Source organism: Temnothorax nylanderi, unplaced genomic scaffold (assembly GCF_030848795.1).
Source record: "Temnothorax nylanderi isolate EJ_2023f unplaced genomic scaffold, tnyl_v1.0 TNYL_tig0663_pilon, whole genome shotgun sequence".
In the NCBI taxonomy this organism is placed as follows: Eukaryota; Metazoa; Arthropoda; class Insecta; order Hymenoptera; family Formicidae; genus Temnothorax; species Temnothorax nylanderi.
In genome coordinates this window covers 52,919-68,290 of record NW_027249725.1, presented here as the reverse complement: position 1 = coordinate 68,290, position 15,372 = coordinate 52,919, and the positions used below count along the sequence as shown (strand labels likewise).

The 15,372-nt window shown below is 38.5% G+C and overlaps 1 protein-coding gene and 1 long non-coding RNA gene across 5 annotated transcripts; one reads left to right on the top strand and one right to left on the bottom strand.

Annotated features, from left to right (window-relative positions):
• The first annotated feature begins 9,456 nt into the window (after window positions 1-9,456).
• On the top strand, window positions 9,457-12,751 carry LOC139784689 (putative nuclease HARBI1). 4 transcript variants are annotated; one of them, XM_071723883.1, is made up of 6 exons: window positions 9,457-9,656; window positions 9,830-9,901; window positions 10,046-10,154; window positions 10,252-10,406; window positions 10,649-10,805; window positions 11,886-12,751. In XM_071723883.1, coding segments are annotated over exons 3-6 (1,080 nt in total). In that variant the 5' UTR covers window positions 9,457-9,656; window positions 9,830-9,901; window positions 10,046-10,152; the 3' UTR covers window positions 12,652-12,751. The 4 variants fall into 4 exon arrangements, with proteins under 4 accessions (XP_071579984.1, XP_071579985.1, XP_071579986.1 ...); XM_071723884.1 differs by having other exon boundaries at window positions 9,827-9,901; window positions 10,046-10,141; XM_071723885.1 differs by having other exon boundaries at window positions 9,827-9,901; window positions 10,252-10,364.
• Window positions 12,752-13,839: 1,088 nt separating this feature from the next.
• On the bottom strand, window positions 13,840-14,506 carry LOC139784693 (uncharacterized). The gene is made up of 3 exons (XR_011721639.1): window positions 14,435-14,506; window positions 14,190-14,264; window positions 13,840-14,044 (listed from the first exon to the last, which is right to left on the bottom strand). It is a non-coding gene; the product is annotated as an uncharacterized lncRNA (long non-coding RNA).
• Window positions 14,507-15,372: the final 866 nt, after the last annotated feature.

Here is a 15,372-nt window from a genome sequence, read left to right as displayed (position 1 = left end):
AACTCGTTTAACAATAGCAAGGGGCACCGAGTTGCCAATTACAATCGAGTGTTAGCCGAATACGTCGAGTTGAAATTCGGATACATTGTTAACTAACGGAAGTGCATATCGAGTATATAACAACCGCGAACATTGGGTTACGCGGATACAAAGTATTGTGCGGACGGTGTTAATTATTGTATAAAACAACCGAATACTCCAGCGTTAATTGTGCGCACGGACATTGTATGATAGAGTGATAATCACGTATGTGTCACGTGATCTTGGAGTGATTGCCAAGGGGCATCGAGCACTCTGGCGAAATTAATTATCTTGATAAAAGGCATTGTATCGACGAAACTAATAAGCCGAGATACGCGAATTAATCAATTGTGCAACTTTTATCGAAAAAGCGCAATCCACACCGAGGCGCAATACCATCGTTGTGAAGCACACTTATGATAATTGTGAAACGGCCTGTAGAGTTGAAATGATGATCTACAATTAAAGAATAATTATTTCTGAAACAAAGTCTCAAGATTAATTATAAAATTAACTATACTTACCTTCTACTTACCTTGTCCTTTGGCGATGATCCATCGTTGTCCAGCGGCAATCCGGTATGCGATATAAAGCGAGGATCCGGGGAAGTTCAGCAGCAGTGACGATCCATCCTGGGCAGGAACCTGCAACAGAAGAAAAGTATTAGTACATAATTTAAATAATTATCGGGACTTACCTTCATCCGGTATGCGGTAATGCGAGGATCCGGAGACGGGTAGCAGCAACGGCGATCCATCCTGGATGCCAATCTGAAATAGAGGAAGGGAGTTAGCGGCTAAGTTATTAGCGATACTTACCATTATCCAGTATGCGAATAGGCGAGGATCTGGAGACGGGTAGCAGCAACGGTGATCCATCAGGGACATCGATCTGAAAGAAAGAAATAATATTAGCGTCTTGCGAAGAATCGGGGCGTTGATACTAACATACCTTCTCGGTAGTCGAAGGTGAAACCGAGTGGCGACCGTTTGATAGGAATATTATCCGCCGGAATCGGGCCTAACTCGTGCCGTCCGGTCACAACCTAACCTTGCAACCGACGTCTAAAGTCCAGACGGTCGCATCGCCCTTATTGGACCTGTTACTGAGAGGAAAAGCATCTGCACAGATGTCAACCAGAAAGGAGATGGCTCCAGCCAGAGATACGGTGAAAACCAAGGCCGAAAGGAAGTCAACAGACCCTAGAATTACCACATCCACTCCTGTCCCTGAAATTAAAGATCCTGACATTAAAAATAAAGATCTTGATAAGCTAAATACCAGTGCTGATGCCGATACAACGATACCGTTGGATGACAGCGATGGCGAGGTAGCAGTAGACCAGCTGATCCAGAGCAGTCAGCTGATGCAGCCTGATAACGTCACAACAGCAGAGTCACAGATGTAAAGGTTGGTCGAAGAGCTGAAACATAAAAGGACAAGATTAGAAACATTTAAATAAAAGCGTGATAAAAGTAAAGTTTCTAAGTAAAATTACCCGATTGTGATAACGAAAGTATTTGAAATACTTACCTGTATGTGACACGACTCGTGTCACACGAGTCACTATATCGATACTTACCTTGTTATGACAGATGTCATATTTTGATACTTTTTATATTTTAAAGATTTATATATTTCATATAATAATATTACTCGTAAAAGCTCTTCTAAACGAGCATTTAATTATAAGTTGCGTGATAAGATAATAATCTATAATGATTAGTTATAAAATATATTGATAGATAGGTATAGATATAACATTTGACATGCCAAAGAGCATAATTATTATTAGAATAGTATTATTTTAAAGTATGTGAGTCGAGACGAGTCCTGAGATACCCTAGTTGTGATAACTTAGCCATTAAATGAGATTCATGCCTGATCAGCTGACTTTGTGATTAAATGATAATTTTAAAACAACCTTGCTTCGAAACGCGGATCTAGCTCGCGGCTGGGCTGGTTTCGAAGGAGGTGCGGAGGAACGGACGCAAGGCGAGGTTTGGAAAAATGAAGTGTATCGTGGTTAGCAATAACGTAACAGAGTTTATTCTATAATGAACGGTCGCGATATTTACAACGGGTTGAGAATACAGTTTAACAGTCGCGGTATGCACAACGGTGCGATGAGCGCAGGACACAGAGTCAGGGCGCACGCGGTGCGCGCGAGAAGAACAGCGTGACAATGCTCGCGGGGTGGCACTAGCGGCCGGATGCACGTGTGTTGCGATCGTGACGGGCGATCGGCTTGTCGCGGGCGGCGCGAAGTAAAGCGCGGTGCGCACGGGCGCGGATACGGCGACGAGATCGCTGTAATTCGGCGCGTTAGGCGGCAAGATAATTCTGGCGCGAGTCCGGCCACCGAGAAGCACTCGGTGGAGGCAGAGTACGGGGCTCTACCCCCGAGCAGGCTACAAGCGTCTAGAGACGGGGCGGTATCCGGTGAGAAGCGCTCGGTGGCGGCAGAGAAGCGCTCTGCCCCCGTTCGGATAACTCCGTGTGCAAGGAAGCCGGTCGTGTATCGAGAAGCGCTCGGTGAAGATAGAGTATGCCAGAGGCTCTCTACCTTCGTTCTGACTAGCGGGTGCGTGGTGTAAGAAAGCTGGTCGTCTATCGAGAATCGCTCGGCGAAGACAGAGAGTGCCGGAGGCGCTCTACCTTCGTTTTGACTAGCGGGCGCGCTGTGGGAGAAAGCTGGTCGTCTATCGAGAATCGCTCGGCGAAGACAGAGAATGCCGGAGGCGCTCTACCCTCGTTCTGACTTGCTAGAGAGATGCGGGAATTCAGGATCGGTGCGGTCGGTCGGAACGTTGATCAGGAAATCGCATTTAGCGTTAAAAACGCTCGCGTTATATAGGCGTCGCGGCGGCGTTACGGAGTGGCGGGGATAGCGGCGGCAATCGCGAGCGCCGTTGTGGTGCGGCAGAACGGTCGGAAGTTACGGCGTCCCGACGCCGCGATCGCGCTCGGCGGTCTTCGGCCGCTTTCGGCATCGCTCGGCGCGTCGAGGCGGTTGCCGCGGTACGCCCGTTCGCGGGCTTCCTACTATTACATGTTAAGCGTTTCAAATAAGGTGGGCACACCGTGCCCGTTCCTCGCCCGGCGGATGGTCGGCCGGGCGGCATCGGCAAGGTGTTAGGCCGGAACGATGCATTTTAGGGGTGCATCGTTATAATTTATTAATTCTGACAATGGATCTTAGTTATTTATGGTTTCCTAAACGGAGATATATGCTCATAATAGATTTTGGATCGATAGATAAGATTTTGACACTTGAAAATGAGTTTCTCTATTTTGGACAATTTTGATGAAAGAAGGGTATGGACACATTCGTATCGTCCCATAAAACAAGCCTATATGGTTTATTTGAAAGAAATCGCCATAGTTTAACTTTTGACACTTTTAGGCCTACTTTGCCAATAATCATATTTCACTTTATTTTGAGATTTCGCCCCTCGGGGGTGACTTCGCCATTTATGGTGCGATTTTGATTTTTAAGGGCTTAAATGATTTGTCTAGTCCTAGAGAGACTGCCCATATAGTTTAATTTCAATATTTTCAATTATTACGAGTTTCACCTGTTCAGGTGTACTTTGTCAATTAGCGACCGATTGAGTCGAAAATAGTCTTAAACGATTCCTAGTGATCCATAGAAGCGACCCATGTCGTTTAATTTTGAATTTTCTAATTATTTAAAGATTTTGCTAAAAGTGATGAAAGTTGAAGATAAGCCTAATTATGATGATTCGACGATATATACATGTTCGTAGGAACATATGGAAAGAAAATCTGAGGTGACTTATTCAATTTTCACATTATTTCTAAAAATAGCCATTTGGGGTTAAAACTCGTATTAAATAACTTTTTAATATTTTTATTTCATATTATTGTTCAGTGGGACTAACTAAAGTCACCCATATAGAAAAAACTTGAATTTTCATGAAATTACGGATTTTCACTGATTTTAATGAAAGTGTTAATTATCGAATATTTTCATAATATTACGATAGATTCATGTTTAGGGGAATGTAAGAAACCCTCCTATGCTATTTAAATTCAATTTGATTCATTATTTAAGGATTTCACCTGTCAAGGTCAAAATCCGTAATTTACATAAATTTGATATTGTAACGATAGATTTAAGTTCTTGGTAGTAAAACGAATCCAACGAACCATCAATTATTCAATTCGACCCATTATTAAAGATTTTCATAAATCTTGCGAATTAATTGATTATCGATAATTATACGTATATAATTGCATACAATACATTGTATTAAAGCAAGTAAAGCATATTTGAAGTCGAAATTGCAAATATACATGTATATGAAGATCTCATTCTGATAGGTCAGTTACATGATATTTTGAATTAAGCGTGTTAACTAAATTCTAATGATTGATTCATTTATATTAAACATATTAGAATGCGTTGGATGCATTTTGCGAGCGACTAAAGCGTTTTTATAAGATTTTACCTAAAATTCTTGAAAAAGGGAAATTAAGCTATTTTACGTTATTATGGTAATTAATATACTTACCCATACTTACCTGATGAATCTTGGAACGTCCTGGAATGTGTGCAGCGTACCTGAAAATAAAAAAGAAAGATTAATGAATGATTTTACGGGTTAGCTAAAAATGTAATGAGCAGGGAATACCGTGAATAATTATATATATTGTATGGAAAGAATGATTCTATGTGATATGTGGAAAAGAATGCATATTCGGGATTATATGAGAATACGGGATTCATCAATTTATTTATTCATATTATATTTTCTGGATAGAGAAAGGTAAAATAACGAATATATGTAGTCGCATGTCTTGAAAGCATAGTTTAATTAAAGTTAGAGTCAGCTATGTAATTTGATACCCTTGAAGATGTTTACTTCAAGCGGAATTTTCCGTTGAGCGTGTTCAGACCAGTCGACTGCATGTAAGAGAGAGATAGCGAATGCAAGCTGCGCAACCGATCTGTGATTGGTTGTGAAACCAGTGGTGGGAACGAACATCCGTCCCAAGGTATAAAAGCCAGCTCGAGCGACCGCTCGAGGTCTTTCCCAGAGATTCATCGTAGCATACGGATGTGCTACATGGTCTTTTCTTTGCTCGATAAACTTTCGCAATACATATTGAGGAAAGATTAGTTTCGCAATTACGCGTACTTGTAAGAATTATTTCTACAGCGTGCGATTGTTAAAGCGAGTATATTATTCGGGATCGTACCCGGTTTACGCCCGAAAGCCGTTTGAGTGTTAATTTACCTCACTCTTTGCGTACTTATGTACAAGTGCGAAATATATTTTCTTGTTATTGTTTATATTAAACAAAAGTGAAACAAGTCATTTGAAATTCCTATCCTAATATTCCAACCATAATTAACACGAGTGCGAGTACTTCTAAAGGCATTGTGCATAAAGACAGTACGAGCCAAGCAGCCTGAAGATATAACTGGAAGGAAGAAAGGAAGTCTCTCGTCAATGCGATTGAGAGCAGACGTTCTGTGTGATCGTTTAAAACACAGTGGCGACCATAATTATTCAATTTCAAGTAAGTCCTACCTATCCAAGATCAAATATTCGGTCACAATCTAACCTTGACAAGACATAGCGAAGTAGATGAATCAGATTGTCCGTTTCGAAAGGCTGTAGGCAGCCTCGTATTTCTTGTCATGGTCTCGAGACCAGACATTGCTTTTGCTGTAAGCTATGTGAGTCGTTGTTTGTCAGGATACCGCAATGAACATTGGCTTGCAGTCAAACGTATATTCAGATATCTAAAAAAGACTGCTTCTCTAGGAATTACGTATTACTGTAACGAAAATGATCTCTCTTTAATTGGGTATTCTGATGCAGACTATGCTGCAGATCTAGATACGCGAAGGTCAACTACAGGATATTTGTTTTGCTTGTCAAATGGTCCAATAACTTGGAGCTCACAAAGACAAAAAATGGTGTCGCTAAGCACGACTGAAGCGGAATATATTGCTGCATGTGCTGCAGCAAAAGAAATGACCTGGCTACAACGTCTTTTACTTGAACTTGGGTGCTCAAATGTAGTACCCACAAACCTTTATGTCGATAATCAGAGTACAATCAAACTTGTAAAAAACCCTGAGTTCCACAAGCGAACTAAACATATAGATATAAGATACCATTTTATACGCGAGAAGTATGTAAATGAAGAGTTAGACTTGAAATACGTTCCAAGTGAGGAGCAGCTAGCCGATATTTTTACAAAGCCTCTACCAAAGGATAGATTTATCGCGCTGTGCAATAAGATTGGTATTACAGAAGCACTTAAATAGTGAAGATGTTAGAAAATAAATTAATTGCGCGCTTCTGTTTGGTGGATCCGTGAGTCGACCGATGGTGCCATCTGCACGACCGATCCTTGTGGCGCTGCGCGACCGATCGCGCCTTCCGGCTCAGGCAGGGCTCACGCGCCTCGTGGTCGCGCTCTCGAGAGCACTCGCCTTCCGCCCTCTGCCAAGAGCACAGTACACTTATACCGAGTTATCGTTTTGTAGAAACACAGTAATAAACGTTTGCATTTACAATCGGCATTACTTAAGACACGATCCTACCCTATACAAACAGGTACATTCTCACCTTTATAGATGACTATTCTAAATTTACTGCTATTTACCTGATTAAAGAGAAATTGGAAGTTTTTGGTAGAGAATTCGTGGAGATGTGCAAGACGATGTTCAATCGTAAACCGAAGATGATCCGCACAGATAGAGGAGGAGAGTACATGAGTGTCGAATTCATCGAGTTCTTGGATCGAGAAGGCATTCGATACCAACGGACGGCGTCATATAGCCCAACAAAATGGCGTTGCCGAGCGTAAAAATCGGACGCTCATCGAGATGGCAAGGTGCATGATATCGGAAGCTAAGTTTGAGAACAAGTTTTGGGGCAAAGCGGTCGTAATGGCGAACTATATATAAAACCGTTTGCCAGCTAAAGATATTGTACGAACACCGTTTGAAAATTGGTATGGTACCAAACCTAATTTAGAATTTTTCAAACTGCTATGTACTTCCGGGTAGCCGGGTCACGTAGGATAAGGTGGTGAAGTAATAAGTAGCCGCGGGTAAATCTGAGTAAGATTTATTGGGTGTCTCACTGTACATGTGCGCTTGGATAGCCGGGCGTACCGAGAGTGATTAGCCGCCGCACGGTAGCGCCGTGCTCGGGGCGGCTTGAGTCGCGAAGCGCACGCCCCAGGCCTGCATGACGTCAGCGACCACGCTATTGTTGCTGTACACGCATACATCACACAAACGATTTGGATTGAAGTGTTACGTACACGTACCTGACGAAAAGCGGAAGAAACTTGATTCGAAGGCAACTGAGGCAATTTTTGTTGGCTACGATGCAATCTCAAAAGCGTATGGGTGCTATTGTGACCGGAACAACGAATGGAATTATAAAATATTAAATCTTAGCCACTTACTACTTGGGCTGAATTTACGGTCGCCACTGTATTTTCAGGCATCAATACAGAAAGCCTAGATAACTGCGTTGCCCCGTCCTTTCTTCTCAGCAAGATGGCTGTCGTTTGTACGTCGCGGACGCGTTCAAGGCCATCGGCCACGCCCTTGTTAAACGAAGCGTAATTTACGAAATATCGGATAGGATGTTCACTGGGGTCGCGAATCAATAATTGCTTGTTTATTATAAACAAATAACAATTTATTAATACTGGTCGTACAGCAATCTCTACTCGCGGACGTATTCGCTCGATCGCGTAGAACTACGTCGAGTGTTCTCAAAACGCCGCTATCTTCGTATGTACGGATCGTAATGATCAAAATAACCTCAATAGGAATCTCCCGTATCACGCACTCACTGTCTCTATAACAATATAAATCACGCTACTGACGCTAGCGGATAACGGGATAAGTGATTCGGATTCGATTATTAAGCGTAACCGTGTTAACGTGTTAACGCACCGAAAGCTCGCGAAAGACTGTCCGGGAGGAACGGGTCGAGTTCTTCCACCTTAGACTCACGCATGCGCTGAGTCTACATTTTAGGCGAGCAGCCATCGCCCTGGCTGTTCGTACCTCGGGGTATAGATGGTACGATTCCATCTGCACTTCGCACACCGAGTCGCTCTTGGGACTCGGCACCTTAGCGAGAGATGCTACACTAAAGTGCAACGGCGTGAATTGGCTTTCGCGCTCGCGTGAACCAACCACGTCGCTGCACGGCAAACTTCGCGCAAGCGAACGAAAAGTCACTCGATTTGCACCGAGTGACTCTCAACGTCACAACAGACGAATCCTATGAAACCAGGTAAGTATATTTTCCTCTTTCTTTCAGGTACCCGGGATCGCTATGGAATCGTCTCATCTAATCACCGGAGTCGGTGTAATAATGGTAAGTATCAAAGGTAAGTGTATCGCGGCTTAACAATACCGCACGCATAATTATATAATAATAAATTCTTAAATCGACAGGGAATAATATAAAAGTATTAAAATCATGAATATAATATCAAATCGGCTAAACGCCGTCTAAAAGTGTAGAAAGTTCACAAAAGTGTAAAAAGGTGTAACTGAATATCATTAAAATCAATGTTACGTGAAATATTAAATAAATCTTTGCCTGGAATAACTCCATTTGGCTGTTCTCAATGTTGCAAAATGTAATCGTTAATAATATGTTGAAAATTAAATGAATTTAAGGAATCTGCACCTAAAGTGCTCAAAGTGTATCGAAAGTGTAACTGCCGTCGCTGGCTCATCTCGCACGCTTATTCTAAGACGTCGAGTGTAGAAAGTGTAGAAAGTGTTGCACCTTTCGGTGACTTCGTCTCGTATGCTGAAATCTAACATGTAGGTGTAGAAAGTGTGAAGGGTGTAACTAAAAAGTGTAACTGTTCAGAATGCTTTTAAATGTTATAAATTAATGTGATTACCTCTTAAGGGGATGCTAAAGCCGTTCAAATTACCGACAAAAACAGTCAAAGCTCCTATTTTGAAACGGCTTTACAGATCGCAAAATCCTTTTACAGGAGTAAAGTAGAGGTACTAATGAAGGGTGGGATTGTCAAATAATTAGTAATAATTGAAAAAATTTTTTAAATGCTGTCACCTCATAACCTTATTTTCTAATATAAACAGTTGTATACGTAATATGTACGAAATTAAACTTTCCCACCCTTCAGAAGACGTGCACAAACAATAACGTACCTTTGAAATTGAGATTGAAAGCCTAGAATAAAAATGGGAGCTTTGAAACGATCGTGTATATTTTTCACAAAAATATTCACGCAGAGCAGCAATCATGTCACAGCAGTAGTTCACGGATCTTGCGAGAGACGGCGCGATGGCGCACGCAGCTGTGGGCAGTTTCGGGGTTGGCTACATTGTCTGATTCCTACACAGCAATCGAACCAGGACAGATATATGATACAGGGTGTTTCCGACAAGTAATCGGATTTCTAATCGGACCGAGCAGTGGTACTCAATCAGTTTATTTCGAAAAATCCCCTAGACTAATCGAATTGCATGTTTGCTGTCTCAGCAATCGGATTACTGCGTTGCATGCGTTGTGAGAAGCACGTGAGAAGCAAGTCGCAATTTTTCTCTGAAAATTGAGTTTATCAAAGCAGAGAAATAGGTACGTATTATTATTCTAACGATTAACATTTTATTTTCTTTAAAGTATATATTAAATAATAGAAATATACGTACATTTTACTGACAGAAATCCCGAAAAAACGAATTGCTCTTAACCTCACTACATTAATTGTTAATCTGTAATTTAATTAAAGAATATTTTTTCCTCAGCAGCTTAATTGAAGACTTACAAGTTCGTTGAAATGGATGCAAGTGAGGACAGATCCATTGAGCAGGACATTTTTGGTAGGTACATTATAAAACTGAAAAATTTTTTCGTGCTGGGAAGGTTAAATAAATATATATTTTTTGCTATTATGTTATTGTACACATGTTTAGAATGAGGAACATATATTATTATATTATTTCAATAAATATATTCTTTTACAGGAAACTGTAGATTTTAGCGGGCTGTTGACAGATATCAACAATTAGAATCTGTATCGAGACAAGTTAACGTATTCACTGTAAAATATCTCCTTCAAGGTAAATTCAAAATGTAATTCATATTGTTCCTCATCACTTGGATGTATCAAAAACCGCAATAATTTATTTACATTCTATTACATATCTATTGAAATTGTTGCTGAACATAGGGATCATACAAGGATGGACATATTTCTTTTATGGAATGTTTTCTTTAATAACGATGAGGACAATGAAGATAATTGGCAAATGCACCACATTAGACAACCGCATTTGAAAATTAGTAATTATTTTGAGAACATTGTTCTTTTCTATTCTGTCACAGGTGATGACAAGTTTGTATTATTTATTGTTTGAATTTCATACAGAATGCTATTTATGCCGAACATACGGAACAGTCATTACATACACACGCACACACACACACACACACACACACACACACTTTAAGAATAGATTCAATTTAAAAATCTTTAAAAAATTAAGATAAACATATGTTTTATTTGATCAATGTCTATATGTAGCTGTGATAAAGTTGGGCTATGTTATATTCTTTTCTCCTTTTAGAATTTAAATCACATTTTCGAATCAACAAAAATACTTTTGAGCAATTAACGCAAGATCTTGGGCCAAGTATAATTGAAAGAGACAATTCACCTAATTTGCCACCACATAAACAGATTGCTATAGCTCTTTGGATATTTGGCAATCAAGAAGTTTACAGGTTTAGTATATATATGTTTATTAACTTTAGCATAACAGCCTTAGGTTCTTCAATTCCTCCTCTTCTTTGATTCTCTTCTCCTTCCTCTTCTGTACAAATAACGCTTTCATATTTGTTCTTTCTTCCAAATACCTTCCTCTTTCTATCTTTCCTTTTCTCCATTTCATGTACATCCTCTTCACTTCTCTTTTCTTCCTAGTGCAGTTTCTGTCCCACCAGTCCTTAAAACCAATCTTCCTCTTTTTAATTGTTATGTCCTTCCTTATCATAGCCTCTTGAATTATCTTCTTAAGTTTGTTCCACTTCTCTTCAATTGACAACTCCTGATAAACATCCTCCCAGATAGCCTCTTCAGTTTTCTCTTTATAACTTTCAATAGCCTTCCTATCCCAGCATATTTTCCATCTTGATTCTTCATTCATATCTTTCTCTCTTTCTCCCTGTACATCTTGGTTCTTACCTAGCGCCCTATCTCTTTCGTCTAACATCGCGACTAAAGGCATGTGATCCGAGTCCACTCTCGCATCCACTTTAAATTCACTAATTCTATCATGTATTTCTTCGCACACAATCATATAATCTATTACGGAGCTACCCCTTGCACCTATAAATGTATATTCACCCTCCCAATCACCTTTTGTTGTACCATTCAGTAAATACCATCCCTTATTTTGAACCCATTCTACTAAATTCCTACCTCCATTACCTATTAATGTATCTTTACTTTTCCTTTCCCACCTTCCTTCCTCTTCCTCCCCGCCACCTAATTCTCCTGTTCTAATGTTAAAATCTCCTCCTATAATCACGGGTTCCCTATCTAATTATTCTATCCAGCTATCTAACGTCTCCTCCATCTTGTTCTAACCCTCCCTATTATACTGATATGATATTTGTTATTCCACCTTCCTCAATTATTTCGTTTACAGGTTTAGTAATAAAAACATTAATTTTTTTCGTGTAACACTTTATTAGATGTAGGTTAATAAATAATAAATATATAGTAAAAGTAATTGATGATTACAATAACTTTCAATAAATATCATTTCCAAGTTATGTTATATTAGAATTATTTTTTTTTAGATCCGTTGCAGATCGTTTTGGAGTATCAAAAGATACCATATGGAGGTGTGTCTTTAACGTGGCATACGTATTAGAGCAACACGTTTTAAATTATATAAAATGGCCAGAGGTTCATGAAATATTATATATACAACAGGAATTTGCTGCCATGAACGGTTTTCCAGGTGTAGTGGGTGTCATTGATGGATGCCATATTCCGATTAGTGCCCCTATTGAATATTCAGACAGTTATATAAATAGAAAAGGATTTCATTCTATAGTATTACAAGGAATTTGTGATCATAGAATGAAATTTATCGATATTTTTGCGGGAATTTGTGGCAGTGTCCATGATGCCCGAGTTTGGCGGTTAAGTGATGTAAAACATGCGATAGACTATGATGTAGAAAGATATTTTCTACAGCATGGTCATTTGTTAGCTGATTCTGCATATCCGCTCTCATATAACATGCTCACCCCATATCGTGACAATGGTCACTTAAATCACATACAACGCAATTATAATACTAAGTTATCAAAAACTCGTGTCATAATTGAAAGAGCGTTTGGAATGTTAAAAGGGCGATTCCGAAAATTAAAATATGTATATATGTACAACACAGAAATGATACCATTACTGATACTTGCGTGTTGTGCCTTGCATAATATTTGTATTGAGAATGAGGATGAACCATTTGACATTGTCGAGGATAATGAATACAATAATAATAATAATGTATTTATAGAAGCCGAGGAAAAAAGAGAAATTATTGCGCAATTACTTTAATTATATATTTAATACATTTTGTGATACACATTTTCTTTCGTAACATAAATCAAATAAGAAATACTTATTGTAAATAAATAAAAATTTCTTTTTAATCTTATATTTAAAATTGACACATCAGTCTCTCCCTCTCTATCAATCTATCTATAAGATATTAAAAATAGAAAAAAAAATTGTATTACATGTGTGAAATGTTTAACAAAAATAAATATTAAGCTTAATAATATCACATGTCTTAAGTTTTTTATATATCGGAATATTTTTCTTCATCTTTTTTTGAGTTTTACAATAAGAGTATTATATTCCATAAGTCTATATATATTTATAAACTCAATAACAAAAAAAACATGTCTTTACAACACAAAAAAACAATTGTGATGAAAATTATAAACATCCTTTTATAAAGTAAAGTTATATTATGCAAATTGCACATTTTGTGAAAATTTTAGTAACTCCGATAATTTTAATATAGCATTGTAATGATTTGTACACATATGAAATTTTTTTCTTTCAAAAATTTGGAAATAAAATAACAGAATAATGTAAAAATGTTCAAAGAGAGTTAATCATTACAATAAATAAAAAAAAATACTTTTTAATTTAACACCGGTTAACCATAGATTCTATTCTCTCTCTCTCTCTCTCTCTCTCTCTCTCTCTCTCTCTCTCTCTCTCTCTCTCTCTCTCTCTCTCTCTCTCTCTCTCTCTCTCTCTCTCTCTCTCTCTCTCTCTCTCTCTCTCTCTCTCTCTCTCTCTCTCTCTCTCTCTCTCTCTCTCTCTCTCTCTCTCTCTCTCTCTCTCTCTCTCTCTCTCTCTCCTCCCTTACTATTAATTATCTTTTTGCACATATTTTTCCAATAATGTCAAGAATCTCTCTTGCATTTCTAAGTTCTTCTTATGATGTTCTTCTCTTTGTTTATACAATTTTTCCGTCAATGTGGATCCAGTGTGTTTTTCTCGTCTCCTCACATTGCGTGTGACGCCGTAAGAAGTATTTGGTACTGCAGAATCATTTTCATCGTTGCATTGCATGTTGTCTGTATGAGGAATTCTCATTCTAAATCCATGTGAACTGGAAGCAATTGATAGAGGCGATACTTCAGGCCTAGTATTCAGAAATTCATCAATTATGTCGAAATATTCCCAAGTTTCTCGAGCTCGTCCAGTTTCATTATTCATGTCTCGTACATGCTTATATTTTTGTTTTAAATTCTTCCATTTTGTACAACATTGTTCGTCAGTGATGTTGTACCCTTTCTATGGAAACTGCTGGCTATGCACTTCCACACTTTCTTCTGCATATAATTCTTTTTATTTATTATCGATATATTGTCTCTAACTTCTTGTATTAATAATTTAGTGGTTTCTGCAGTCCACTGAAATCTAGAGTTTTCTGTGAAAAATATGGTTATTGAAATAATATAATGTTTCTCATTCCAAACATGTCGACAATAACTAAAAGCCACACACACACACACACACACATTTAATTAACCTTCCCAGCACGAAAAAATTTTTTAGTTTTATAATATACCTACCAAAAATGTCCTGCTCAATGGATCTGTCCTCACTTGCATCCATTTCAACGAACTTGTAACTCTTCAATTAAGCTGCTGAGGAAAAAATATTCTTTAATTAAATTACAGATTAACAATTAATGTAGTGAGGTTAAAAGCAATTCGTTTTTTTGGGATTTCTGTCAGTAAAATGTACGTATACTTCTATTATTTAATATATACTTTAAAGAAAATAAAATGTTAATCGTTAGAATAATAATACGTACCTGTTTCTCTGCTTTGATAAACTCAATTTTCAGAGAAAAATTGCGACTTGCTTCTCACGTGCTTCTCACAACGCATGCAACGCAGTAATCCGATTGCTGAGACAGCAAACATGCAATTCGATTAATCTAGGGGATTTTTCGAAATAAACTGATTGAGTACCACTGCTCGGTCCGATTAGAAATCCGATTACTTGTCGGAAACACCCTAAATTACAGAATTACGACTTTGACACGAAGCACCGCGAAGGAAAGAAAATGCTTCATGTAGACGCACTTAGCCGTGTCGTCGCTTCTATCGATTCTTTCTCGTTGGCTAAAGAACTTCAATTTAAACAATTACAAGACCCTAAATACAAACTAATTGCTGAAAAACTTGAGGAAACACAAGATGATGAGAAATTTACTATTGTTGACGGATTAATATATTCCGGAAATGTTCAGATAAATTACTTTTTGCAGTCCCAGAATCAATGGTACCGAATATCATACGAATCTACCATGACAATGTGTCACATTGCGGAACAGAGAAAACTGTTCAAGGTATCCTAGCTCAATATTGGTTTCCGTCAATGCGGAAAAAAGTTCAAACTCACATTGACAACTGTCTAAATTGCCTTTTAGTTAACGCATCTTCTAATGTAAGAGAAGGTGAACTCCAAATTACTGACAATCCTACCCTTCCCCTAGAGATTATACATATCGATCATTTTGGACCGTTGAATCAAACGGAAAACGGATTTAAACATATTTTTCTAATTATTGACGCTTTTTCTCGTTTCACTTGGTTACTTGCAACTAAGTCGACAGGCTCTAAAGAAGCCATTAAGCACTGAACTGATATTTTCAATATTTTTGGTAATCCGCAGACAATTGTTTCGGATCGAGGAACCGCGTTTACCTCACGAGAATTCGCTTCATTCGTGCGACAAAGAAACGTT

What these genes read in the sequence shown, in the direction of transcription:
- LOC139784689 (XM_071723883.1), top strand. An exon ending in TCTTTTCTATTCTGTCACAG is followed by an intron (nt 10,407 to 10,648) that starts GTGATGACAAGT and finishes TTCTCCTTTTAG; the next exon opens with AATTTAAATCACATTTTCGA. An exon ending in GGCAATCAAGAAGTTTACAG is followed by an intron (nt 10,806 to 11,885) that starts GTTTAGTATATA and finishes ATTTTTTTTTAG; the next exon opens with ATCCGTTGCAGATCGTTTTG.